This window comes from Galeopterus variegatus, unplaced genomic scaffold (genome assembly GCF_000696425.1).
Source record: "Galeopterus variegatus unplaced genomic scaffold, G_variegatus-3.0.2 Scaffold1403, whole genome shotgun sequence".
NCBI lineage: Eukaryota > Metazoa > Chordata > Mammalia > Dermoptera > Cynocephalidae > Galeopterus > Galeopterus variegatus.
This window is the reverse complement of record NW_007727514.1, coordinates 27,107-53,893: the sequence shown is the minus strand read 5'-3', so window position 1 is coordinate 53,893 and position 26,787 is coordinate 27,107. Positions and strand designations below refer to the sequence as shown.

At 34.0% G+C, this 26,787-nt stretch overlaps 1 protein-coding gene across 4 annotated transcripts; it reads left to right on the top strand.

Annotated features, from left to right (window-relative positions):
• The first annotated feature begins 5,018 nt into the window (after nt 1-5,018).
• ZNF326 (zinc finger protein 326) lies at nt 5,019-25,883 on the top strand. Of its 4 annotated transcripts, XM_008576794.1 has the most exons (11): nt 5,019-5,055; nt 5,166-5,277; nt 7,474-7,634; nt 7,763-7,879; nt 10,236-10,428; nt 12,460-12,571; nt 15,348-15,495; nt 16,654-16,753; nt 18,657-18,787; nt 20,061-20,156; nt 24,678-25,883. In XM_008576794.1, exons 2-11 carry the CDS (start codon nt 5,238-5,240, stop codon nt 25,050-25,052), a joined length of 1,473 nt encoding a protein of 490 aa, XP_008575016.1. In that variant the 5' UTR covers nt 5,019-5,055; nt 5,166-5,237; the 3' UTR covers nt 25,053-25,883. The 4 variants fall into 4 exon arrangements, with proteins under 4 accessions (XP_008575016.1, XP_008575015.1, XP_008575017.1 ...); XM_008576793.1 differs by having other exon boundaries at nt 5,022-5,055; nt 7,474-7,879; XM_008576795.1 differs by lacking the exon at nt 7,474-7,634 and having other exon boundaries at nt 5,025-5,055; nt 7,738-7,879.
• Nucleotides 25,884-26,787: the final 904 nt, after the last annotated feature.

The window sequence follows — 26,787 nt, the reverse complement described above, 5'->3', positions numbered from 1 at the left end:
AGTGTGTCTAACTGTATTAGCATATAAAGAACTGTCTAAGGGGCACATAAAGAAGCCTGATTATTTATTGACATAAGCATGACATTAGACTTGTGACTGCAGAGTTAGATAAAATCATGAGAGGTATGCAGAATACAACTGGATGTCTTTTTAATAGTTGTTACAAGTAAGGCCCTGCCAAACAAGATAATAACACAAAAACGAATACAGAGTAATTCCAAGAGGTTAAAAAAGCATTATATGAAGGACTTGAGGGAGTGGCATTAAATATCCTGACATCTAGAGAACTGCAAAATCCAGCTGTTGTACAGAACATATTTATGAAATAAAACTGAAGCATATGTACTACAAAAGAAGACTATGCTGTTTTATGGGAATAATTACCATACAGCTAATTTTTATTTCTCATGTGTAAAGATTAAGAGAAACTTTGGATTTAATGTGGCTCAGCATGTAGGAAGTAGTCAATATAAAGTGAGTGCCAAAGAATATACTTTTGAGCAGGAGAGTATCATAACAAAACTACCAAAGGAAGTTTAATTTGTATCCACTCATAGGTTAGATTGAAAGTAAAAATTAGCTAGAAACCCATTTCATAAATTTAGATGTAACGATTTCAAGACCCTCAACTTGGGAGGTAACCATAGTAATTTAAAAAATATTAAGACTTTTTTCTGGAGAAAATTAGCAGAACTTGCAGGCTGACAAGTAATGGATAGAAAATTGAGAGGGTTGAATAAAAATGATTCCAGGATTTTGAGCTGGAGCGAGTAGGACTAGTGCTTTCACCAAAGAGAGAAAGAGAAATTTGGAATTATAGAAGGACATGATTGGGTTTAATCTCTAAACACATGACTTAAAATGTAGAATCATGCAGGGCCAGAAGTTTATTTCCTTCTTAATGTACAGTGTTGTAATGTTATGTTGTAATGTAAGATCTAATGTTATGACTTATGTTTTTTCTCTTTTAGTTTTAACAGTGGTTCTCATCTGAGGGTATCTATTAAAGTCCCCTGGGGAACTTTCTCATAGTATATATGTTCAGGTCATACCTTAGAATTCTTGAATCTTAATTTCAGGGCAAGTGGTCTCTGGCTGTATATGTTGTGTAAAAGTGTTCTGAATGATTTTGGAATGCACTTCTGGTTAAAGATCACTGCTTGACAATACTTTGAGGTCTAGATTATCTCCATTTTACAAATGAGGAAATTAATTTTAGGGGTTGATTTGAGTTTATTCAACAAATATTTAGTGCCTGCTGTGTATCAGATATTGTTCTAGGAGCAGGGAATACAGCAGTGAACAAAACGGACAGATATTCCTGCCCTTTTGGAGCTTCTAGCCTAGTGGGATGAAATAGACAGTAAATAAGATGAAGAGTAATATGTTTGTATGTTAGATGGTAATAATTGCTAGGGAGAAAAATAATGCAGGGAAGGGGGACAAGTGTATGTGTGTTGAAATTTTAAAGAGAGTCACTGGGAAGGACTCACCAAAAAGTGCCATCTAAGCATATATTTAAGGGAGATGAGGATGCAAGCCATCAGGCTATCTAGAGGAAGAATGCTATAGGCTTTAGAAAATAAAAGATGTATAGGTATCAAATGAAGCCAACAATGCACTTCACTGTTAGCATTGTATTTTCCATAGAAGGCATTGGAAAGCATGTCAAGATACAGATTTCCACTACACCATTTTTGGAAGGAAGTTATATTTCCAGTGTCTACATTTTTTTTTCTTTATACTACCTCTTATATGAGTATAAACAGCAGATAGAAAAAAGGTAGAACATTCCAGCTAGAGGGAACAGCAGGAACAAAGGTAGGGCTGAGAACATTGTGCTTCAAAGAGACTTAAGAAGACTGGCTTGACTAGAAGAGATGATTTTTCCCAGTCTTAAGGTTAGAGTGGTGAGGTGTAGCCAGAAGGCATTGAAAATCAAAGGTAATTTGCTTATATATAAGAAGCAATAGAAAGTGAAAACCTGAAAGAGTTGAGGGAGTGAACAGTGCAAATATAGGGGAAGAGCATTTCAGGCAGAGGGAGCAGCGGGTGCCAGAATTGGTGTACACCTGATGTGTTCTAGGAGCAGCAAGGGGCCTAGTGTAGCTGGAGTGGAATGAATAAGGGTGTGTGGTAGATAATGAAGTTAAGAGGTGATGGGGTAGATCATATATGCCAGAATTTCTCAACTTTCACACTATTGACATTTTGCACAGGATATAATTCTTTGTTGTAGGGGGATGTCCTGTGCATTGTACAATGTTTGACAACATCCCTGGCCTCTACACATTTGATGTCAGTAGCACTTGCCCCCTAGTTATGACAACCAAAAGTGTTTTCAGACATTGCCAATGTTCCCTTGGGTGTAAAACTGCTCCTGGTTAAGAGCCACGGGTATAGGGCCTTATAGGTTACTTTAAGTCTTTGGCTTTTACTTGGAAGCCATTGGAGGGTACTGAGCATTGGACATGATTTAACTTACGTTTTATTAAAATTATTCTGGTTATTGTCTTCAGAATAAACCTAAGGGAGCAAAAGTGGAAGCAGGAAAACCAGTTAGGAGGAGGTTGCAATAATCTAGGTGATAGATGCTGGTAGCCCGTACTAGGATGCTAGTAGTGTAGAGGTGGTAAAAACTAATCCTATTCTAGACTTGATGTCGCACATCTAGTTATTTTGATCATAAGTCAGTTTTTCTCCTCTACTCCACAGCTCCTTTCATGTGTTGTAATTGTAAATGAGTTTTAACATTTTTGAGCCTATTATTTATGATAGAGTGATTTAAATTGTGCTCTGTATGAGATATATGAGCATAAATTATACTATACACTTACCAACTCTAAGACAAATAATTGTCTGTTTCCTCAGTCTAGAACTGTGTTGCCAAGATGTTCTAGCCACATGTAGCTGTTGAGCACTTGAAATGTGGATAGTCTGAATATCTGCCAAATTCCCAAGCCTGAAAACCATAGTTATAGTATGTCAGTCTTTCTTTATAGTAAAGAGAGTGTTCCTTGCAAAAAGTGGCTAATTTAATTCATAAACCAAATATTTGCACAATGGCTTTTCCTGGAGACAGTTATGATACTTTGTTATTCAGAAATGTTGCATTATGTGTACTTCCCATTTCACTACACAGAGTGTCACAGGGATGTGTACTCAAAGGTCACGATTTAATGCAATTAATAATTCTTACTGCTTCATTAGGGATATTCATAAGTGAAGATGGCATTTTTATTTTATTATTTTTTATTGTGAGTGTGTGATGTTAAAGAACATAATGATTACTAGTATGGTCTGGTGCCATTGCCTTGATTTGTGCTAAAGTGCCAGCGGTTTTAACCACCAGTGCTTTTTGCAAGTTTAGTGTAGATGTCAACAGCATGAAAAAGGCAAATAATATTGTAGTATTATTTATGAAAATAGTTTTGAGATTGTAGACCCCCTGAAAAGGTCTCAGCAACTCCCAGTGGTCAGCAGACCATTCCTTGAGAACTGCTGCTCTAAGATTTATAAAAAATTAGTAGAAATCAGACCATTACCATTAGACTAGTGTAAATTTAAGATGCGGCCATAAATAGAGTATCATAAGCCTCACATAAGAGTTACAGGCTTTTGTAAATATTGAGAAGGGTGATACTCAGCTGAGACAATATCAAGAAAAGTTGTCTTGAATGCATTAATATTCGAAATGAACTTTAAAAGATTAGAAAATTTCAATAAGCAGATATTTGGGGTGATAGAGGAAGATGTTTCTTGTAGAAGCAGCAGCACGAAGGTAGACAGGAGGATACTATGGGACTTTGGGGAAGTCATTTCATCTCTTTGGACTTTAGTTCCCAAATCTAAAATGAGGAGATTGAATTTGATCATTTAGGTCACTTCCAGGTTTAAAGTTGTGAGATTCTGAGTAGTATTTTTTGTAAAGTTTTTGTTGTTATTATTATTGTTAGGACTAGAAATATTTAAATGATTGGAAATAAAGTTAAGTGTTTTAAAAATATAAATTAAGGTATTTGCTTTGTGTGTACTATTGTATTTATTTATACATAAAATTTGGGGCGGGTAGCAATGAAGGATTTTAAAGGATTTTATAGGAAACGAATTCCAAATGGTTGTTTTAATTTTTCATTTTTATACACATTGTAAATTAATTTTGTTACATCTTTTGTTGTATTTATTTTTTATGTCAGAGGTTGGGATGTAGGAATAATTGCAGTGTCAGTAAATTATACTTAGTACCCTTATTGTGTTAGAATTTTTTTTAATGTTAACATTGTTAGAATTCACGTTAATTTCCTTTATTCAATGGAATTTGAAGATTTAAATATTTGTTGAGTCCGTATTATTTATAGACACGGTGCCACAGATTGGTCCCAATTTTTTCAAAATTTTACTTTTAAAAAATATCTATTTCAGTTATTGTGAATGTGGCTAATTGAAAATGTAGTTCCTTCTGAGTTTTTAGACATTTTGAGAGCAATTGGATGCAGAAAACAAGTATGGTAGTATACTTATGTCATAGTATAATTATGACAAAAATTTTCCCTTTTGACATTATTAAATGCTGATTTCTCTTGAGAATAGGAATTATGTATGAAGGTACTTCATAGTGTTCCTGGAAAGATTTGTATTATCTATTAATTCTATTTTTCCATGAACTTTCTGAAGTACCTTCATATTATTAATTATTTTTATATACACTGTAGTACCAATTCAGGGCCGTATACTAGTCCCCTAGTCAAATAATTATTGGCTAAGTTGGAAATAATTCTCATATAGAACTTTTTAGTTGATAATGTTTTCTTTGAAATATCATACTTTGTTAGCAAATCTGATTTTTCAGTATATTATCATCTTTGTATTTTTTCCTTCAATGTATAGTGGAAGTTTACCTTAAATGTCAATGATGAATCATTATCTCAGGTGATTGATATGAATATCTTGTGTTTTATACAAAGATTCCTGAGGAGAATAGTGTATTTTACTGACAATTTCTTATTGACTCTCTTTTAGGAATGGATAGAGATTATGGCCCTGGATCTTATGGAGGTCTGACATTCAAGGATTTTTATCTAAAAATTCTTCTTTTGAGTGCCAGTAAAGGTGAGCGCCAGTAAAGGTGAGCGCCATTTAATTTTTTTCTTTTTAAACTCTTATAGGGATGGATCATGACTATGGCCATGGATCCTATGGGGATCAAAGATCCATGGATTCCTACCTAAACCAGTCATATGGCATGGACAGTCACAGTGGTGGTGGTGGGGGTAGCAGGTAAGTTGCTTAATCATTTGGCCAAATAATTAGACAACTATAAGATTCTGGATATATCATTTTAAGTATTACTTAGGCATGTTATGATAATTGAACTTCACTGTTTGGTACTGAATAATCACCTGAAATGTTTAAAGGTCTTAATTGATGGCTATAAGAATTACCGCAGGATCACCAGCAGACATTATTTTAGGAAAACCCCAGATAACTGTTATCATTTCTATATAATAGTGGTGAGATATTCTGTCTTTAGCAGTGAACATTTTTTTTTAAACTTATTTTACTTTTAATTCCTTGCCAATAGAAATGTCCTGAACAAATATAAAAATATGCTATTGGAAATATTATTTGTGAAGCTTTTTTTGAATGATTTTTAAAAAATCTTTCGTAATGTGGGGTGCTATATGTAAAGCAACAAAATGGTCTGACTAGAATGGATTTAACTGAACCAGTCTAGCAGCATTAAATTCCTCAGAAACATTTAGGATAGATATTCTTTTAATTTTAATTTTAAAGTAAGTTGCAAGAGCACATTGTAGTAATAAGGATGTTCTTTAAATCATATCCAGGTTATTTATTGGCAGGTACTACTTACACCAAAAACACTTGTGCTCTAGGATAGAAACATTGTATTAAAGCCATGAATATGAGGGTACTTCAAACGTTTGTGGAAAATAGAATTAAAAGATAACGTAATTCTTTCCATGAACTTTTTCCTCGTGCTGTACCTTTGATTACAGTCTAGATTATATTTATATTTCACTGTCGATATTGTGTAAAGCTTAAAACTAGTTAAACAACTACAGGCTTTAGGGTTTACCATATTTCAGGAAAAGTGGGTTTACTTTTTGAGGCACAAAGATTCCTGCTGAATAAGTCAAACTATTTAGATATTTGAAGCTGTCATCCTTCTTTGTAAATTGAAGGATCTGGATTCCTTAATGATGTACTGAATATTGCTTACTTTCCTTCTTTCTGCTTCAAGTGTGCCACTGTGGTTTATAGTAAAGAAAAATCAAGAAAATGAACAGTTAATAATTTCGCTTATGTGATAGATGTTTTGAAAAATGTAGTTGGAAAGAGGAATAATTTTTATGTAGTCACTAGTATTCAAAAGTAAATAGTACTTTCTGTTTAGTGATCTGTAAATAATTGAAGTAATATAACATTTAAATGCTTTAATATATAAATTTTTCCCTTTTACATTGTAAATATAATGTGCATAAACTATTTCTGTAGATTTTATCATTTATCTCGTGTGTAATTGTGGACCTTTATAAAACTGGGTTGTAAGATATCAAGCAACTTTTGTAATCCATGTATTAGATTTGTGGGAAGTAAGCTGATTTGTTTCTTCTGTTGACTCTATTAAAACCTTGAAGAGACTGTGTGCTCCCATTTTTAGAGTAGGTTTATGTGATAATTTCCTGATAGGAAATAATTTTTCAAATAATTGAAGACCTTATAAAATCTATGCTTTCTCATCTGCCTTGAAAGTTCATATGCAGAGGGTATATGTTGGTGTTCTTTTACTTTTATGTTCTATTTTATGTTTATTCTTTTAGATTTGTTAGATTTACTAGTCTACAAGTAACAAGTGATTGAGGATTGGTCATTGACCTTGGCTGAAGTTTGGCAGATTGTCAAATTTCATAACCAGAGATAATTCCCCAAATTTTGACTACTACAGACACCATGAAGCAGTTTTGTGATTTAGATTATTGGGGGTGCAAAAGGATCTCTCTGTGTCACAAATAGCCTACATCTGTGTAGTCTTCAATTTACGTCCCTAATGGAGGCCAAAATATTGTAAATGTTTTGTAATTTTCAATATTAGGGATGGTTTCAAAGAAAGTTTGAATAGTTTGTGAACTTTAGCAAATGACCTTTTCTAAGACTAGGGCTGGGCTTAAATAACGATAGACAAATCTTAATAAAATAGAAAAGCTACTAAAAAGCAGATTTTTAAGCTAAGATTTATTAAACTCAATTCATATTTAGAAACTGACTCAGATAGCTTTCTATCTGGTCTCATGCTGAATTGCCCAGCCCTAATCAAGAGTGAACAAAAGTAGAACTGTGCAAACCATATAAATGAATTTTAGTTGATAAATGTCATCTGATAACTTGTCTTTTGAATTGTCTAACATTAGTAAGCTTACTTTTGTTTTTTCCCTCACTGTGCAACTTTTCCAGGTTTGGACCTTATGAGTCTTACGACTCCAGGTCTTCTCTGGGTGGGCGAGATCTGTACAGATCTGGCTATGGTTTTAATGAACCCGAACAAAGCCGCTTCGGAGGTAGTTATGGTGGTCGATTTGAGAGCTCCTACCGGAATAGCCTTGACTCTTTCGGAGGTAGAAACCAGGGCGGGTCTAGCTGGGAAGCACCTTACTCCCGTTCAAAATTGAGGCCTGGGTTTATGGAGGACAGAGGAAGAGAGAATTACTCTTCCTACAGCAGTTTTTCTTCACCCCATATGAAGCCTGCACCTGTAGGCTCTCGGGGGAGAGGAACGCCTGCTTATCCTGAAAGTACGTTTGGAAGCAGAAACTATGATGCTTTTGGAGGACCATCAACAGGCAGAGGCCGAGGCCGAGGAGTAAGTACAACAGAATCTTTTCGGATTCTTTTCACTAGTCACTCTTTTAAACCCTTTCAAGACCATGGTTTTCAACTAGAATAAACACTGTTCATCCCAGTGTATTTTGAAGAAAAAGTTGAGTCACAAACATAATTTTTAGGTTGACTGTAAAAGGTTTTCCCAGCACCTCAGAAAATAAGTGGCAGTTTGAGATGATTGTTCATAAAGTTGTGCCAAATCTCCCTTTATTGAAAAGGTGAGGATATTAGGTTTGGTCTAAAAGGGGTTAAAAGGAGTTGCATTTTTCCTTGTAACCACTAGCAGTTTTGCTGGTGAGATAGTTCTTGGATTATTGTAAAAGGTAACAACGCTTTTTGAGTTTTTGAGTAGGTTAAAGGTGCAATGTATGATAAAATGTTTATACTTTGTTGCTAAACTCTGGCAAGTTGAATTTCTTCAAAGCTCCATGTTTCACTTTAAACACAAGAGACTAATAAAAGTTGGTGAAAGATTAGGATAGCTTAGCCATGGTTACATGGCAAAGAAGTTGATGTGTACGATAGATTGTAGAATGATTTGTGGTCAGTGTATTTTTGCTAACTCACTGTCTTACGGTATGTCCTGTTACTGGTTGTTTTATTTTCCCTCATGTCGCTAGCTTTACTGTTGAGAGATAATTTCCTCCCTGTACAGTTATGTTTAATGGCTCCTTCCTAGGAAGTAATATTTTGTAGATTATTGCTTAAATGAGTAGATATACTAGTCCTCAAGTGCTTAATTGCAGGATATATAGTGTAAAGATTATGCTTTATGTTCTTAGGTAACTTGATTGACATTAAATTTTGTCTAGTAAGTGTATGTAGATTGTGGGGTTATTAAGTATTTTGATCATATAAAGAATGTTGTATTTTTGATATAATGTAAGAATTTTTTTAAGTCAATTGCTCTTAATATTCTCTTTGCTGAGGAAAGTACTTCTGATAAAGTAGGGCAGATGTTTCTGTTTGTTAGCCTTTGGTACATCAGTATAGTTTGTTATATTTGTGTAGAAGTTTTGCATTTTTAAGTTACTACTTAATTATGTAAAATGCATTGCACCTTTAATGGATAAAATGAAGATTTTTCTGATGTGATTATGTAAATTACCTGGAAACACTAATTTACCGAAGTCTACTAGGTTAGATAGGTATTACTAAGCATAATATGTAAATGTAAGCAATTGATATGTTGCTGTTCTACCAGACTTCATGGTTATAGTTTAATTGAAAACAGTTGGGATAATAGGCTTTGGATTTCAAAAATGAAAATCTATTTCAGTTTGAAAATTTGGAAAACACTTAACATTTTCTATGCTGTGTATTAGGCAAAGGATTTTTTCTTAATGAGACTTCAGATATCAACTTTGTTTTCATGATAGTGCAGCAAATATTACTGTACTTTGTATTTACCATTCTAGTCTGAATGGATTTTTTCTTTCCTCCTGTTAATGAAGTAGACGAACCAATAGGACCTTCATTTTTAATCTTCACTTGTACAATTCCCATTGGGTCCTTCTCTTCAGATTACTCCTCAATCTTTATCTTCTAAAAGTAAGATTAGCAGAATAAATTTCTGTGGACATCTGGCCTCTTGGTGTAGTGGATTTTGGTAATGACAAGAGAAGAGGAAGGGACACAAAGAGTCGTTTGGGTGCATGACTCTTCATCTGTAAACTTTTGCTTCTTGGGTTTCTTGGTCAAAATATATTTCTCTAGGTAAGAATGTGAATGGAACGTCAGATGCAATTCTTTATCTGAAGTGTGTCTTGGAAGTTGATGCATGGTTATGCTTTAACTCTCCTATTTCATACTAATGTTCCATCTCGCCTTCTCATTCCCTTTTTCAACAGGGAGAAATCCTAAATGATTTCTGGATGTTTTTTTACTTCAATCTACAAACATGTTCTTCTTTGTGTATCTTAGATTTAAGCCAGGTTTTAGTAAAATAAAGATTTCTTTTAAGGTCTTTTCATGGGAAAACATCAGTTAGGAACTCTGAAGAGGAGTTGTCAGAGAGTTGTACAAGTGGTACCATTCTGACAGGCACATATGTTGTTTATGATCTCAAGTAATTTTGAATTGTAAAAGTGAAAATAGATAGGAAATATCCATATTTGTTCTACTGGAAATAAAAATACGAATTCACTGGATTTGAGTTCGTGTAATAATTTACAAAGTTTTTCAGTGTGTTTTTTCAGAGTGGACATGTAGAATTTAGTTACATTCTAGGGAATTTTCAGGTGAAAATTAGTAGATAAATAACATGAAAATTTTGTATGAATTCATGTTTTTTCTTTGACACTATGCTGATTTTTCTTGATTTTACAAATTTACAGCATATGGGTGATTTTGAAAGCATTCATAGACCTGGAGTTGTTATTGACTATCAAAACAAACCCACCAATGTGACAGTTGCTGCTGCAAAAGGAATAAAGAGAAAAATGCCATTTAATAAACCCAGTGGAACCTCTGTCAAGAAACCCAAGCTAGCAAAACCTACGGAGAAGATGAGCCTCAGCAAATCGCCCAGTAAGTAGGAAAACATAATTCCTATGATATCGGATACTTTTTATTTTTTTAAATTCAATACTTTTGGGGAACTTTTCCATATTTATATAGAAAAACTGCATAGTAATTATAATTATAGAAATTAGATCCATGAGTGACTTAGTGTAGTTATTAATTAGTCATGAATACCCAAAGATACTTTTACAATCACATGCCTTGGTCCATCACTTTTCCCTAAATCCTGAGAGATGGGGCCAGAAAAATCTATATTTTGGGTTTTTTTTTTTTTTTGTGTAGTTATTAATTAGTCATGAATACCCAAAGATACTTTTACAATCACATGCCTTGGTCCACCACTTTTCCCTAAATCCTGAGAGATGGGGCCAGAAAAATCTATATTTTGGGTTTTTTTTTTTTTGTGTGTGTGTGTGTGTGTGTGTGTGGCTGGCCTATATGGGGATCAGAACCCATGTTATATCCAACTGAGCTAACCAGTGAGGCTTGTTAGAAAAAATATATATTTTTAAGAAGTCCTTACACATGATTTTGATCCAGACCCCTTTCTTGGGTGTTATATTTATTGTTGGAGGTATTGTTGATGGAAATGGTATGTCATATCACATAGAATACCCTTTATGAGGAAAAAGGGAAGAAAATTTTCATGGTCCTTAGTACTAGAAAAAGCTGTGCTTCTTTTAGAAAATTAATTTGGTTTTAATCTTCCTAATGTGATAACTCTTAAGAGGTAATCGTATTTCTGTTTTTACATTGACTGTTAAAAAATTTAGAGCCAATCTGAAAATTAAATTAAAAACAATTTTATTTATGATAGCATCAATAAGAATCGATTACTTGGAAATAAATTTAACAAAAGAAGTGCAAAACCTATACTCTAAAAACTGCAAAATATTATTGAAAGAAATTAAAGAAATCTAAATAAATGGAAAAATTAAATAAGTATTCACATATTGGAAGGCTGAACATTATTAAGATGGCCATACTCCCCAAACTGACTTACAGATTCAGGATAGTCCCTATTAGAATCCCAACTGACTTCTTTGCAAAAATTTACAGGCTGGTTCTAAAACTCATAGGGAATTGCAAGGGACCTAGAATAGCCAAAGTATCCTTAAAAAGAAGAACAAAGTTCTTCTTACTCACACTTCACAATTCAAAACTTTCTATAAAACAATGGTGATCAAGACAGTGTGGTACTGGACAGGGACAGGCATATAGATCAGTGAAATAGAACTGAGAGGCCAGACATAAACCCACACATCTATGGTCAGTTGGTTTTTTAACAAGGTATCAAGATTATTCAATGGAGAGAGAATAGTCTTTTAAACAAATGGTGCTGGGACAACTGCATAGCTACATGCAAAAGCTGAAATGCAAGACTTTGAATCCAAGACCTAAGTTATAAAGCTCTTAGAAGAAAATGTAGGGGTAAGTCTTTATGACTTTGGGTTTGGCAAGGAATTCTTAGATATGACATCAAAAGCATGAACAATTGGAAAAAATGGATAAGTTGGACTTCATCAAAGTTAAAAACTTTTGTGCTTCAAAGGGTGCCATGAAGAACGTGAACATATATACTTTTCACACAATGGAGAAAATATTTGCGAATCATATATTAATAAGAGACTTACATCCAGAATATTTAAAGAACTCTGACAACTCAATAATAAAAAGACAAATAACCTAATTAAAAAGTGGGCAAATAGTCTGAACAGATATTTCTCCAAAACAGACAAATGGCACTAAACACATGAAAAGGTGCTGAACAATGAGTTATCAGGGAAATACAAGTCAATACCACAATTAGGTACCACTTCACACCTTCCTGGATGGATAGATTCAAAAGACAGATAATAAGCCTTAGCAGGAATGTGGAAATACTTGGGTAGTTTCAAACTCTGATTTTTCTGGCTAGTTCAATTTAGAGTGTGATCACTAAGTAAACCCTCTATGTCTGTACTTTAAGAACTGGTGATTGAAAAGGGAGAATGGAAAAGTGATTTTTAGTTTTAACTTTTTTGTTTGATATTTTAGCAAAAACTGATTCTAAAAATGAAGAAGAAGAGAAGCGACGAATTGAGGCTCGGCGAGAGAAACAAAGGCGCAGAAGAGAAAAAAACAGTGAGAAATATGGAGGTGGCTACAGGTTTGTGTTTAGTAGAGTCAGATAAGTGGGCTCGTTAAAAAAATAGTTTCCCAGAAAAGGCAAATGCATCAACTGTAATATGAAAAATTTTAAAGGACTATAATTGATATTTTTTAAAGCATTTTTTCTGAAATCTTCCCAGGCACAGCTTATGCTAGAAAAATCAAGATTATAAAAATTAAAAGTAAATTTATTGTATTTCCCATTCAACATATATTTTTGTTCTTTAAAAGTTAACTTATTTATGTAGCATGAAAGGAATGAAATGTTTCACAGAAATGAATTTTCTAGGTAGGTAAAACTTTATCTTATTTTAAAAGATAAAATTTTAAGAGAAGAATCAGCAAATGTTTTGATGGAAAGTTTTTAAAAATGTGTGGCTTTCTTTCTATGTAAAATAGGATACTCTTTGTTATTACTTGGTCTTGACATATACATTAATTTTGTTTATGTAAAAAGTAGTAAAAAAAATTCATTTGCATCCAAATTCCCAGATGTTTTTTGTTTGTTTAGCCTGTCTTTGATATTATTCCTCTAGGTATACTTGTGTTATCTTTGTGTCTAGCTTTAGTAATCTCCTATTCTTTTTTTGGTTTGTTGCTCCTAATTTTCTGGGACCTGAGAAAAGTAAGATTAAACTTATTAAGAATTAACGCATACTGGAATGTACTGAGTACAGGGGTTAAAAAAAAAAAGAATTAATAAAAAGAAGTTCTAGTTTTAAGAGCACTGCTATTTTTGGTCCTTGCGAGTATCTCTCCCACTTTTCATCTCTTGAAATTCCTTCTTTTGGCAGAGGTAACAGGCTTAGTTACTTTGGTGTGGAAATGAATTCAAGTTAACACTTTATATCAAATGTGTAGGAGTCTAAAAATGGTTTTTCATTAGAAGATTAATTTTTCTATTTATCCTTATGAGCACTTTTTCCATTAAAAATTGTAGGTTTGGATATGATATACCTATGTTAATACAATAAATATTGTGATTTGGAGGAAATGAAAGAACTGAACTTTCATTTAGCTTTTTTTTCCATAACTGTAAATATAAACCTGAAGGTATAACCAAAAGAATGCCAGTTCAACTAAATTGTCAGTTTAGGATAAGAATTCTTTAAAACAGTTTAAAATTATTTTAATTTATCCGAGCAGTTTTACTTTGAGTTAGGAGTATTAGAGATAGATGATAATGACTCTTCTTGTGATGTCTTCCTTTGGATATTTCAATGCTTCAACATAAATAAAGAGATTGAAAAGGTGACTATGTATACCTACCCTTAAAGGAACCTGGGGGGAAAGGGATGGATGTTTGAGAGGTGTATACAAACAACAGTATATGGTGAAGAGTGCCAAAAGAGAAGTGCAAAGTACTCTTATGAAAGATAACTTCTAAATAAGAGTGCAGGGAAATCAGGGGAGGCTACATGATAGAGGAGGAGGTATTTGAACTTATCTAGGAATGGTAACATTGCAGGAGGAGTTGGGAGGAGAGGCAGCCCAGGTAGAGCATGGCTTGAAGTAAAAGCAAAGAAATAAAATATTGACATTTGGAAAATGGAAAGCCAGGTTGGCTGGTTAGCTCAGTTGGTTAGAGTACAGTGTTATCACCAGGGTCAAGGATTTGGATCCCTGTAGTGGCCAGCTGCAAAAAAAAAAAAAAAAAAAGGAAGAGGAAGAAAATGGAAAGGTATGTAGATATGACTCTAGAAGGGATAAAGGTATAATCTAATTTAAGCATTTAATGCTAGACAGTGTTAAAGGTATTGATGTGTAAAGCCATAAAGAGATAGAAGAGATTAGGGAATTTCCTGGATGGCAGCTGAAATGTTTTTTGAGCCTTTGGAGTAATAATGTGCTTGTATCCTTAAGGAAGTAACGATAATTAATTGGATAAGTATTGTGTGCTAGGAACTGTTCTAAAGGCTTTATACATATTAATGTTTTTTAATCCTCACAACACCTCTATAAAGGTTTTCATCTCGTTAAGGATAAGAAAACTAAGGCCCAGGGAAGTTAAGCAACTTGCCCAAAGTCAAAAAAGGGAGCTAGGATATAAACCCAACAGTTGGCTCCCCAGCCCATACTCTCAACCAGGGAAATAAATCTAATAGCAGTGCAAGGAATTAATTGTAAAATGGAGACTAAAGACAGAAACTAGTTAGGGAGAGTCTTGTCATAATTCCAGGAAAAAGAAGTAACAATATACATAAGATAGAAACAGTTAAATGGGAGAATTTAAGAGCTTCCCATCCTGGGGTGGTTCTTCTGCTTCTAAATATGTAAATTTGTCCAGTCCAGGCTATTAGTCACCCTTAAGTAGTGTTTAGGGGGCAGGACTTTTGATCACCTAAGAGCCCCCTGGAGTGAATTATGGTTGTCTGGTGTGCCACCTGGCCTTGCTGATACTACCTTAGTGGTTTACAAGCTTGAGGATGGATGAGTGTAAAATAACATGTGGAGCTTTGGAACTTGATATTTGTGGTTTGCTTTGGCTTTTTAATTGGCCTATACTTGAAATGGATAGCTTGTAGACCCACTTACTCTTTTATACTCAGAAGCTCAGAGGTAGGCCAGAAATACAAAGTTGTATAATTATAATGACTGTGCTGTACAAATAGGTACTTAAAGAAATACTATTTTTTCTAACTTAAGGTAAATTTAAATCAATTGTTAAATAGAAGAAAGGAAGTCATTTATGCTAGTAAAATCAGTTTCAGTAGTATCTTATGAATGCTAAGTGAATAAGGCAATATCTAAAGAAAACTTTTTTTTCCTTATAGGATGGCATTCACATGTTCATTTTGTAAATTTCGAACATTTGAAGAGAAAGATATTGAACTGCATCTGGAAAGTTCTTCACACCAGAAAACATTAGATCATATTCAGAAACAAACCAAATTTGATAAAGTAGTTATGGAGTTTTTGCATGTAAGTACCTGTTTTTGAAGTGAGAAGCACTTTATCTGATGTGAATTTTCTATAATTTCATTTTTTCACAGCTACCCATTTCTTCCATTTTATATTCTAAAAATTTAATTTACCATTTATTTAATGAAAGAGTAGTAAAACTAACCCAGAATTAGATGTGAGTTCCTCTCTAATAGAATTTGGATTTGTTATTTGAAAAATCATTTTACATTTTTCACAGTAGTTTCTGGTAGAGATGTTAGAGAAAGGATTCCTTTAACAACTATTTATTGATGCAGTCAGCTATCCATTGAGAGTCTACTACATAGCTGGGGTTGAGCTTGGTGCTTTCCTTGATTATATCAATTGAGCCTCATAACACCTCATTTTTAACATGAAAGATCATGCTCAGAGCAGTTAATCAACTCTGTCAGTAAGTGGCAGAGTCTGAATTCAGAGTCAGAGAGCCTGATGTCTGTTTAGTGTCCTTTGTATTATTAGTATATGGTCATCAGTTTAACAGTTTTTCTTGAATACCCGTGAAAGGTGCTATGTCAGGCACTAAAGATACAGATACTGCTGTCCATGAACTAACAATAATTGGAAACAGAAGACATTTACAGATACTCAGATAGTACACTTAAGTGACAATGCCAAGAATGCGGAAGTATTTGTAGGGGGTTGGAGAAGGGGAAGATAGTTGGGACCAGGAATACTTAAAGAAGGGACTTGAGCTGGACTGGTAATTGTACATAAAGTTAATTTGGGCAGAAGAGATAGAATTATTAAAAGGTTAGAAATACAGTGGTCATTCAGACCTCTGTATTTACAGAATTGGGTTCCTTAATTAAAATTTCTTTTTGTAATTTCCTGCCTTACCATGTTTCTATCTGTCATTTATGACTTAAATACCCACTTACCCTGTGAAGACCTTGACTATTCCAGCCCTCTTTGGTCTCTTTCTCTGTATGCCTAAAATATATTTTGAAAGATGAATACTTTTTGTAGTTTGCTAGTATTTTATGACTGTCTTCAAATAAATCATAAGCTTTTTGATATTAGCTCAGATATTAGTTCTTATGTAGCAGACATTATATCTTCCATAGGATGAGCATGGTTCTAAGCATATACTAAGTGCTTATTGAAAACTATGTGGATTCTTCCTGTTTTGTTTTCTAGGAATGCATGGTGAATAAATTCAAGAAAACATCTATTCGTAAGCAACAGACAATTAATCAAATGGAAGTAGTCAAAATGACAGGAAAAGATATTATGGAAGGTAAGTATTTAACCAAATTGTTTTAGAAATTTACATCTACATTTTATATAGTATAACCCATTTCAATGTCAGTGATAACCCCTGAGAGTGATATAGTACAGAGTTATATATGCTGTAGCCCTGAGTGGATTCTCAGAAATGAACTTTACCTTCCTATCCTCATGCTTACAATTGTATCATGTGTTGTTACCTCCTTCACTTCAATTTTAGAGGAAAAGTCATCTTTTCCTTTAGGTGAAAGATACTTCTTCCATGTCCTCTGTCTCTCTTATCCCTTCTCATCTTTCTAAGTTCAAATCATGAACTCTCCTGGTCTTCAATTTTTCCTTCTCTTTTGATTTCATCTCTGAAGCCTATTAACATGCTCTTTTTTGAAAAAACAAAAACAACAAAAGGAAAAAAAGAAAGAAACAGACACTGGTTCTCCTAAAACCTGCCTTTTAAATGGCCAGCTTCTTTAAGCATAGTCCACACTCTGTTTCTTGCCCTCCCGTTTATTACTTTATGCACAGTAAACAACTTTCTGCTGCTGTTAGTTTACTGAAACTGCTCTGACAGAAGTTACTAACACCAACTTCTGTAGGTCCTTTTGAATCATTGACTTCTGTAACATTTTTCACTAACTACATTCTATGTGAATCTTTCCTTTTTTGGTTCCTGTGACACTTCACAGGCCTAACGTTCTCTTTATCCCTTGTCATTTTTTTAGTCTTTGTGCTTTTTTTTTCTTTTAGTCTTTTAGAATTTGGTATTTTCCAGTACTCTGTCATTAGCCCCATTATCATCTCCCTTTACATTCCTTCCTGATGAGTTCATTTACGTACAGAGCTTAAATGAACATCTGTATGTTGATTCCTTATGAATCTATGTCTTTAGCACAGATTTCTCTTCTGAGTGCTAGTTTCATACATTCAACTGCCTACCAACATCTCTTCAACAGTCACAAAAAATTAACATCTCCAAAAAAATTTATCATCTCCTTGAGCATACTCCATTCCACAAGGAAAACAAAACAAAAACTCACAAATATCTCTTTTATTTATCTTAAGTGGCCCTACTATCTACCAAAGTTAGAAGTATGGGTTTATCCTATTTTTTCCTTATCATATCCATAGCACTTTGTCCTAGTCTATCTTTTAAATATTTTCCAAATCTGTTTCTTTACCTCCTCTTTATTTATTGCATTTGTAGAAATTCTTAACCCGTTCTTTTGACAATTGTAGTGTTTTCCTATTTTCCTTATTTCTAGTCTTTCTTATCTCTAATTCTACTACGTGATCTCATTAGTTCAGGAACTTTCAGTGGCTCCCCATCCTCTACAGGATAAAGTTCAAATTCCTAGTCTTGGCACATAAAGCTCTTTATAACCTAGGCCCTCCCCTTTTTTTGTTCTCTTCTTTGTCCCTTCTTTATACTCTGTGCCCCAGCTGTACCTAATTACTTGCAATTCTCAGAGTGCCATTTTCTCTCATACCTTTCCTTTGTATATATCTTTGCCTGTAATAAACCCCAATCACCATCTTCAAGTTCCAACTATACATTGTTCTTTTTGAATCCAATTTTGACATCTTTTTTCTGTAACAACCCACATTAATAATCATGAAAATTCTTATTTTACTATTAAAATCAACATATATTTTCCTTCATATTTTTTTGGGATAGACTTATAAGCCTCAGAGCCTGATTGTGTACTATGCTTAGGAAATACAATGTAACTGCACCTTTAATTTTAATCAGTTATCTATATATTAGTTTTATAGAAAAACAACATAAACCTACATACTCTGATCCTTTTTTTAGAAGAAGGGGTATAAATAATCATGGAAACTAAGTAGTAAAAACTTGATCTCTGAGAAATAAGAATATGTGAATCATTTCTTTAATACTTGGATTTCTTTTGTAGGTGTTACTGTGGATGATCACATGATAAAAGTGGTGACTGTTCACTGCAGTGCTTGTAGTCTGTATATCCCTGCTTTATATAGTGCAGTTCAGCATCACTTAAAATCTCCCGATCACATAAAAGGGAAGCAGGTAAGTTAGGATTTATCTCAAAAAAGTCATTGAATTATCTATCAATCCCTTATTGCCCTTGGCCATTGTTTCACACCCATCTACTTGCATACAGTCCTATTAATCTCATATGTGAATAAGTATACTCAGAGAGGCAGTATAGCATACTGGTTAACATGGTGGGCTCTGGAGCAAGACTTCCTGGTTCAGTATGTAACATATGTTAAGAAAGTAAATTAACGTTTCTTTGTCCAAGTTTTCTTATCTGTCAAATGAGGATGGATAATCATTCTACTCTTATGTGATTGTTGAAGGATTAGATGAATTAAAAGTGGTCCTACCATCTACCAATTAGAGACAATTAAAATAGTGCCTGGTAATAAATAGTAAGCATTTAGAAAATCATAACTGTTGAACTGTTATTTTTTATTAACTTTTAAAACAGTCTTGTGAGTGTATGTGTGTGTGTTTTAGAACAAAACAGCAAAGATTTGAAATAACTGATATATTTTTCTCATGGTTGGGGAAAATTAATTTGAAAACTAATATTACCAGTTAACATTGTTACATTTTTTGAGTAGAATATCCCTGAAAAACTTACTTTCTTTTTGATTAGCATATTTCTGCTTCACATGTTTATATTGTGGGAAACTAGTTCGTTTGAGAAGCAGATTTAAAGATTCAAATATTAAAGCCTTAAGTTTCAAATAGAGCATATCTAAGTCTTAAATTTATGTTTTGTATTGAAGTGAACTTCATTTAACTTGGACTTCTTTAGGCACTTTGAGCACATACAGTCTTTTTTTTTAATCTTTGTCCTTTCTTTGCTCTTGATATTCCCTTGACACCTTTTTGGCAGCTAGATGTTCCATATTATTACCTTTTCTCCTCTGTGTAAGGCAGTCTTGTGGTAACCATGATCTAGAGGAAGACTGATTACTCTTGTAGTATGAAAATTTATTCTTTTTTGATAGTATGAAAATTAGTAGTTGGGGGCTGGTGAGGTGTGTGTAGAGTAAAAAAGAGAGAAAGCAACTATCTAGTAGATCTAAACTTATAGTATTTGGGGACTGAGTGTTTTTTATTGAATTTATTGGCTTATTGAATCTTCATTGTCTTAATACACAGATGAATTAGATTGTGGTCACAGTAGCTGTTGTTGCTCTGTAGCTTAATTTGACAGGATATAAATCATTTAAGTATAAGGATTTGAGCATAAAATGTAATTTTAGTTTTGGAAATATTTTTCATGGCATCGTTTTCAAGTACCCTCTGTGTAATCTCTTTTTCATAGGCTTATAAGGAACAAATAAAAAGAGAGAGTGTCTTGACTGCTACAAGCATTTTAAATAATCCAGTAGTGAAGGCACGATATGAACGTTTTGTTAAGGTAAGATTTTAGGGCAAAAGCTTTCTGGGTAATATTGTAGTATTGCAGTAATTAAATGGTAACATAGTAATCCTTTGTGATATTTAAATATAGTACAGCATATTAGGAAGAATTTTACTTAGTATCTTGAATATTGGTAAAGCATCTTTTTTCCTGATTGTTGGGATTGAGAAGGGGAGGGGAGTAGTAAATGATTCCTCTGTTATCTCCTTTCTAGCTCTGAATCAATTGAGAGATACACAAAAGTCACATAGAACATCAAAATGTCAGCTTTATTCCTGATTTAAAAAAAAGGTTGACTTGGAAAATATGTTTTAGATATGTAGTTACTGTGGACTTTAATAATTCACTCTTAAATTAGATAGACTTACCTCCCCCCCCCCCAACTTCTATTACTGGCCCAACTGGACAACAACAGCCTTCCTCTACTTAGCCACATATCCTAGAACGTACTAGAATGTATCCTCTCAGTTGCTAGGAAGACCCTTCCCCCCCCCCCCCCCAACTTCTATTACTGGCCCAACTGGACAACAACAGCCTTCCTCTACTTAGCCACATATCCTAGAACGTACTAGAATGTATCCTCTCAGTTGCTAGGAAGACCAAAAGAGGGAACTCAGAAGGGATTGAGTTGTCCATGCCCAGTTTCTTTTTCCAGGCATACTAATTGGATAAGTCATTGCTCTTCCTTGGACAAAAGCTGGAAGGGAAGCAGGAGGTCAGATGTGTTATTCTAGAAGAAGCTCCCTGATGAAATCAGGAAGCCAGGAGAAAGGAGATTTGCCCATAATTTTTGGAAACTCAGTTTTGAACAATTGGATATACTTGGCCCACTTTATCCTCAAGATTTTTGCCATATATTATTATTTGAATCCTTGTTTACACAAAATTTCATATGAACACTTATACAAATAAGAACTTACTATTATTCAGGAAATTAATAGAAATAAATTTTAGGTTAGTTTTTGAGTTTTTATAAAATCATAGTTAACTTAAAATCATTCTACACTGAAGAGAGCTGTTACACTGGTGATTTACAAGTCTGTTATTGACATTAGTATGTAAGTCTTTATTTTATATGCTAAAGAGGATTTGTTTATTTTGGCTCTGTGGTATTTAACAGCTACTCTGTGAAAGAGGCCTTATATATATATATATATATATATATATATATATATATAATGACCATTAAATTATCCCTCAGTCAAGTAACTCCTGAGCTGAATAATCTAAGTTCTTTTTGGCTTGTTCTTGGGACTTATTTTCTAATTGGTTGGTCAATTTGTCACTGTTTACTATATTCTTGACACCACTTTAAAAGATGAATGAAGCCCTGAATTGAAACCCAGTTTTATGGGAGGTATGACATCAAAAAGACAAGAGCGTCATAGCTAAATTAGCAAAAATTAGATTTTTATTCTTGCTTTATCACAGACAAGTTAATGGTTTCTACTGATGTATGAAAGTAATAATTAATGAGGGAAGAATACAAATTAGAATTTCTGTACAGTGTGTTCAAGCCACACAATTGAGTCACTTCACGAAGACATCACTGGTAGGAGTGTCTTGCTCATGTACGTGTTGTGGAGAAAGCACCTGAATTGAGAAGAACTCTAAGAACCTTTTTATTCAGAATGTGATCCATGGACCAGCAGTATTGGAATCACCTGGGAGCTCATTAGAAATGCAGAATTTCTAGTCATATCCAGACATACTGAATAAGAATCTTTATTTTAACAAGATCTCAGTTGATTCATAAACATGTCAAAATTCAAGAAGCACTGGTGTCCCACTACTCAATGATTTCCCTTTGTTCAGCATTCCTGTCTGCTCAGTTTCCTGTTGTCGTTCCTCAGAACATCCTCTACTCATGGTCAGCTCTGGTCATGGCTTAAAACTCTTTCAGTTTCAAGTGCTCTCAGTCTGACAGAATACCCTTTCAAATCTTTATCTGCATCGGGATGATCAGTTATCAGTTTCTCCTAATTCTCCCACTCTATCAGCTTATTCTACTTTTACTCCCTATTCTGGACACTCCTGGTCACCCCTTTGTTCTAAAATTCCTTTCTTATTTGTTTTTCCACTATTTGCCAGTTCCCAGCGCTATGCCGCCTGTGGTTAGCTTTATTAAATGTTGGTCTTCTTGAAAAATATCATGGAATTGTGCCAGCCCTATGTTTGCCAGGTTTTCACTCGGTTCACAATAATTTTACTTATTAATGAGTTTCCTTCAGTGACTGTTTCAAACTTTTTCCGCTCTTCACATTTCCCAAATTTCATCCTTACTCCCTTCACTTCCCATATTCTTATCTCTTCTTTTGAGTTAAGGAGATTGAGACCAATAGATGTGAGTTCAATAAGTGTTCTCCTTTCTGCCTTAGATTTATGTGTGTTTTCTCACCTTTATTGTTATCTGCGAGGGAAAATCCTTTGTCCTTCATCTGTGTTCTTATTTCATTGGTATCTCTCTCCTTACTTGTTTTTTCCCATTTATTATTTTTTCAGTCTTCCCCAAAAAGACATGCTTTTGAGTTCCCTAAACTAAAAATCACTTAAGTTTTCCTAGACTCTGGCCCTCCCCAATTTATTATCTCTTCTCTTCCCACCATACTTGAAAAATTATTTACCTTGCATTGTGCACTTTACTTCCTATTAGTCACTCTTTATCCTAGTAGTTCTCAACTGGATGAATGTAATCTAAAACACCCATGAGGTTAAGATCAAATAAAAAGCTGCTGAGCTTTTTCAAACTTTCTGAATTAGTTTCCCAAACTTCTCTGATAATATCTCCTGAAATGCTTCTTAAATATACAGGTTACCAGGCTTCTCCCCTGGGATTTTTGATTAAGGAGGTCTAAGATTGATTCGGGCAAGCTCCAGTACTTGACTAAAATCTCACAGTGTGGGATCAGGGCCTGTGTTGTTTGAGAGCTTCACAGGAAATTGTAAAGATATATTCTTGGACATACATGCTGCTGTCTAACTCCCACTTATGTCATACTTTTGAAACCACTCTTCTGAGGATTACCAGTGATGTAATTATCAAATCTTCTGGCCTTTAAAAAAATTTTAATGTTATTATTTATTATTTTAAACATACAAAAATAAAAGGGATAGCACAATAAATCCTCAAGAACCCTCATTCAACATTAATGATGATGACTCAGTTACCTTTTTCAGTCCTTTGCTACTTTTATGTTTGCTTTATTTGATACTCTTGATCCACTTATTCTTAAAACTCTGTTTTGCCAGATAATATTTTACTATCCTGGGCTTTCTCCAAGTATTCCTTCTCCTGACTTTTAGCTGCATGTATAGGTATTTTTGTAGGGTTTTATTCTCAGCCCTTTCTACTTACTCCTCCAGTCTCCCCTCATGGTTATCCCACTTAAGATCCTAACTTCACTATGCACTCTATGCAAGCAATTCACAAATGTGAATATCTTTTTTTTTTTTTAAAAAAAAAAAAAGATGACCTGTAAGGGGATCTTAACCCTTGACTTGGTGTTGTCAGCACCACGCTCAGCCAGTGAGCAAACCGGCCATCCCTATATGGGATCCGAACCCGGGGCCTTGGTGTTATCAGCACCACACTCTACCGAGTGAGCCACGGGCCGGCCCCAAATGTGAATATCTTACTTTGAACTCTCCTCTCTTTTGAGTTGCAAATTTTTACTGCCAGTTAGACATTTAGACATCATAAATTCTGATTATATATAGCATACACCCTCTGCTTTCCCTTTCCCCATTCTGATTTACCTATTCTGTTAATGCTGTTACAACATCTTTTACATTTCCCTTTTCTGGATTATTACAGTAGTCCCCTCACTAGTATTTGTTGCCTATCTACTCCACTTCATCCTGCACATTCCTACCTGGTTCATCTTAAAATGTAGCACCTATCTTAATACTTTCTTACTTAATAACCTTCACTGCCTCTTCATTTCTTACTATATGAATATAGTCTTCTAATATGGTCCGATTTATGTGAGATTGGATCGAGATACATAATTCAGGTATTAAAATAAAACATTAAAATAAAACTGTACCTGTGAATATTTAATGAATTAAAGATTTGTGTACCTTTTAAAAGTGGAAGTAAGGCATGGTATCTAGTAGGTGAAACAAACTACCGGTTTTTTATTTGCATTTAAAAGAGATCCTACAACAGTAGTACCCTGAATACTGGTGTAATTAAGTAGAATGTAAATCTTTGCATCATCTGTTTTGTTTCTACCAAAAAAGACATATTTATCTTGTCATGAATATATCATTTTAGAAATTCAGTTAAGAAAAAATGGCCTTTAAGTACTCCAGTTTATGGAGTATATAGTAATGCCTTCATTCAATTATAAATCCAAATTGGTATGAAATAGGTACTCAACAAGTATTTAATGGATTTGTCATAAGTTAAAATAAAAAGCTTCAAATAGTATTAATTCTTCATGATATAGCAAATAAAACTTTTATTGATGTGAAAATAAATGTACTGGTTTTAAAAGCCATTTCTCATGTTTTTAGGGTGAAAATCCTTTTGAAATTAAAGATCATTCTCAGGATCAGCAAGTAGAAGGAGATGAAGATGATGAAGAAAAGATTGATGAACCTATTGAAGAAGAGGAGGATGAAGAAGAGGAAGAAGAAGTGGAGGAAGTGGGGGAAGTAGAGGAGGTGGAAGAAGTGGAGGAAGTGGGAGAGAGAGAAGTTGGAGAAGAAGGAGGAGTAGAGGGAGAGGGGGACATAGAGGGGGAGAGAGTAGGGGAAGTAGGGACAGTGGAGGGAGGAGGAGAGGCAATGGGGGAAGTAGAGGGAGTGGGAGAAGCAGAGGAAGTAGAGGAAGAGGAAGCAAAGGAAGAGCCTGTTGACTTCCCTGCTGAGCAACCTGCAGAAAATTAAATACATGCTATTAGATTTAAAAAGAGCTTTAAATTTCTATCCTAATGTGGAAAAGGGTAAGAATTTTAATAGCTTAAAATATGAGTTAACACCAATGTTGCATGCATTCCACACATTAAAATTTGTTTTATATAATTTCTGAATGTTTGGCATTTCATAAAATGAAGGTAAGATTATTTTAGTTTAATTTTTATAGCTACCAAACTTAGATCTGATGAACTGTTTGTATAATTTTTAAGCTTAATTTTTATTACTTTACTGGTGTTAAGGATAACAGATGTGTATTATTGTTAGTATATTCTAATCATTTGAATTTAAATGCTGCTCTTGGGAGTGAATATTCAAGTGTGCATTAATTTTTTGAATACTTACCCTAGAAGAGATAAATTGGGCAAGTATGTTGTGCTCTGACTGTGTATTTTTTTACCACATTGAACATTGAATAGTAATTTGCGTTAAGATATGCTTAAAGGCTTTTTGTGACTATGTTTCCCCTTTGTAGCAATAAAATGTTTTTTTACAAAAACTTTCTCCCTGGATTAGCAATTAAATGAAACAGAGTTCATCAGTTATTTACAGTGAGTGTTTAAAATCAAGATTTGCCTTAATGATGAGTTTAGCTCACAAATATTTCAAGATGATTGAGAAGACTTAAAACATTTTTCTGTCATATTTTTAAAGAGTATGACTAAAAAAATTTTTAAAAAAATACATTTCAAATAGAGGTCACTCTATAACTGACCTTGTTTATGTTTGTTTTCATTTGTTCTTTTTTTCTGTGCCTGTGTCAAATCTTGAAATCTTCTGAAAATACATTTGAATACAAGTAAATTTTCCATAGTTGTGTTAGTTCTTTTGTCATGTCTGTTTTTGGCTGAAGAACCAAAATGCAAACATTTTTTTTTTTTTAATAATTATTTCTCTTAAATATTTCTCTCCTATTTTTACTTTTTATGGCTTATATACCTACATATTTAAAAAGAGAACATGAGATTGACAGATGATCTATTCTTAAGTCATTTATTTTCAAATGACCATCTCTCTATGTCACTGAAAAGCACTGTTCTTATTTCTTTGAATCTATTCTTTTGAGGGGGGACCTATTTCAATAAAACTAGCTTCTCAAAATTTTGAGGCATTTAATGGATGGAAAAATGGATATATTAAGCAGTAAAGCACTAAGTGGATGAATGTATGGGCATTTATAGAATCTCACAGATAATTTCTCTATTTGCATAAAACAGAGCTTTTAAAACTAGATTTTCTGGGCCAATATGGTTTTTTTGAGGTGAGCTGGATTTGCTTACCTTTAAGCTGGGAATATCCAATAGGCACTCATATAATTGTAGGGATCTGAAGCCAAATAAGAAAAGGTTAGTTGGAGACTAGAGAAATGTCTATCCTAGATCTAGGAGTCTATATTGAGTTAATAGGCTTTAGGAAGCCTCTTTGCTAAGGAGTTCAGATTTTTTTTTTTCCTTTTTGTCTTTTTTCGTGACCGGTAACGGGATTGCAACCCTCGGTGTTGCGCCTGTACTGTGACCGGCAACGGGATCGCAACCCTCGGTGTCATGCCTGTACCGCGCTCAACCAGTGAGCGGATTGGTCTCTATATGGGATCCGAACCCTCGGCGGGAGCGCCACCACGCTCCCAAGCACCGCACTCTACTGAGTGCGCCACCAGGCCAGCCCAGGAGTTCAGATTTTAAGGGTAATAGAGCTTGATTAATCTTCT

What these genes read in the sequence shown, in the direction of transcription:
- ZNF326 (XM_008576793.1), top strand. Translation starts at nt 5,022, where the DNA reads ATGGATAGAGATTATGGCCCTGGATCTTATGGAG. An exon ending in TGGCCCTGGATCTTATGGAG is followed by an intron (nt 5,056 to 5,165) that starts GTCTGACATTCA and finishes AAACTCTTATAG; the next exon opens with GGATGGATCATGACTATGGC. An exon ending in AGGAAAAGATATTATGGAAG is followed by an intron (nt 16,754 to 18,656) that starts GTAAGTATTTAA and finishes TTTCTTTTGTAG; the next exon opens with GTGTTACTGTGGATGATCAC.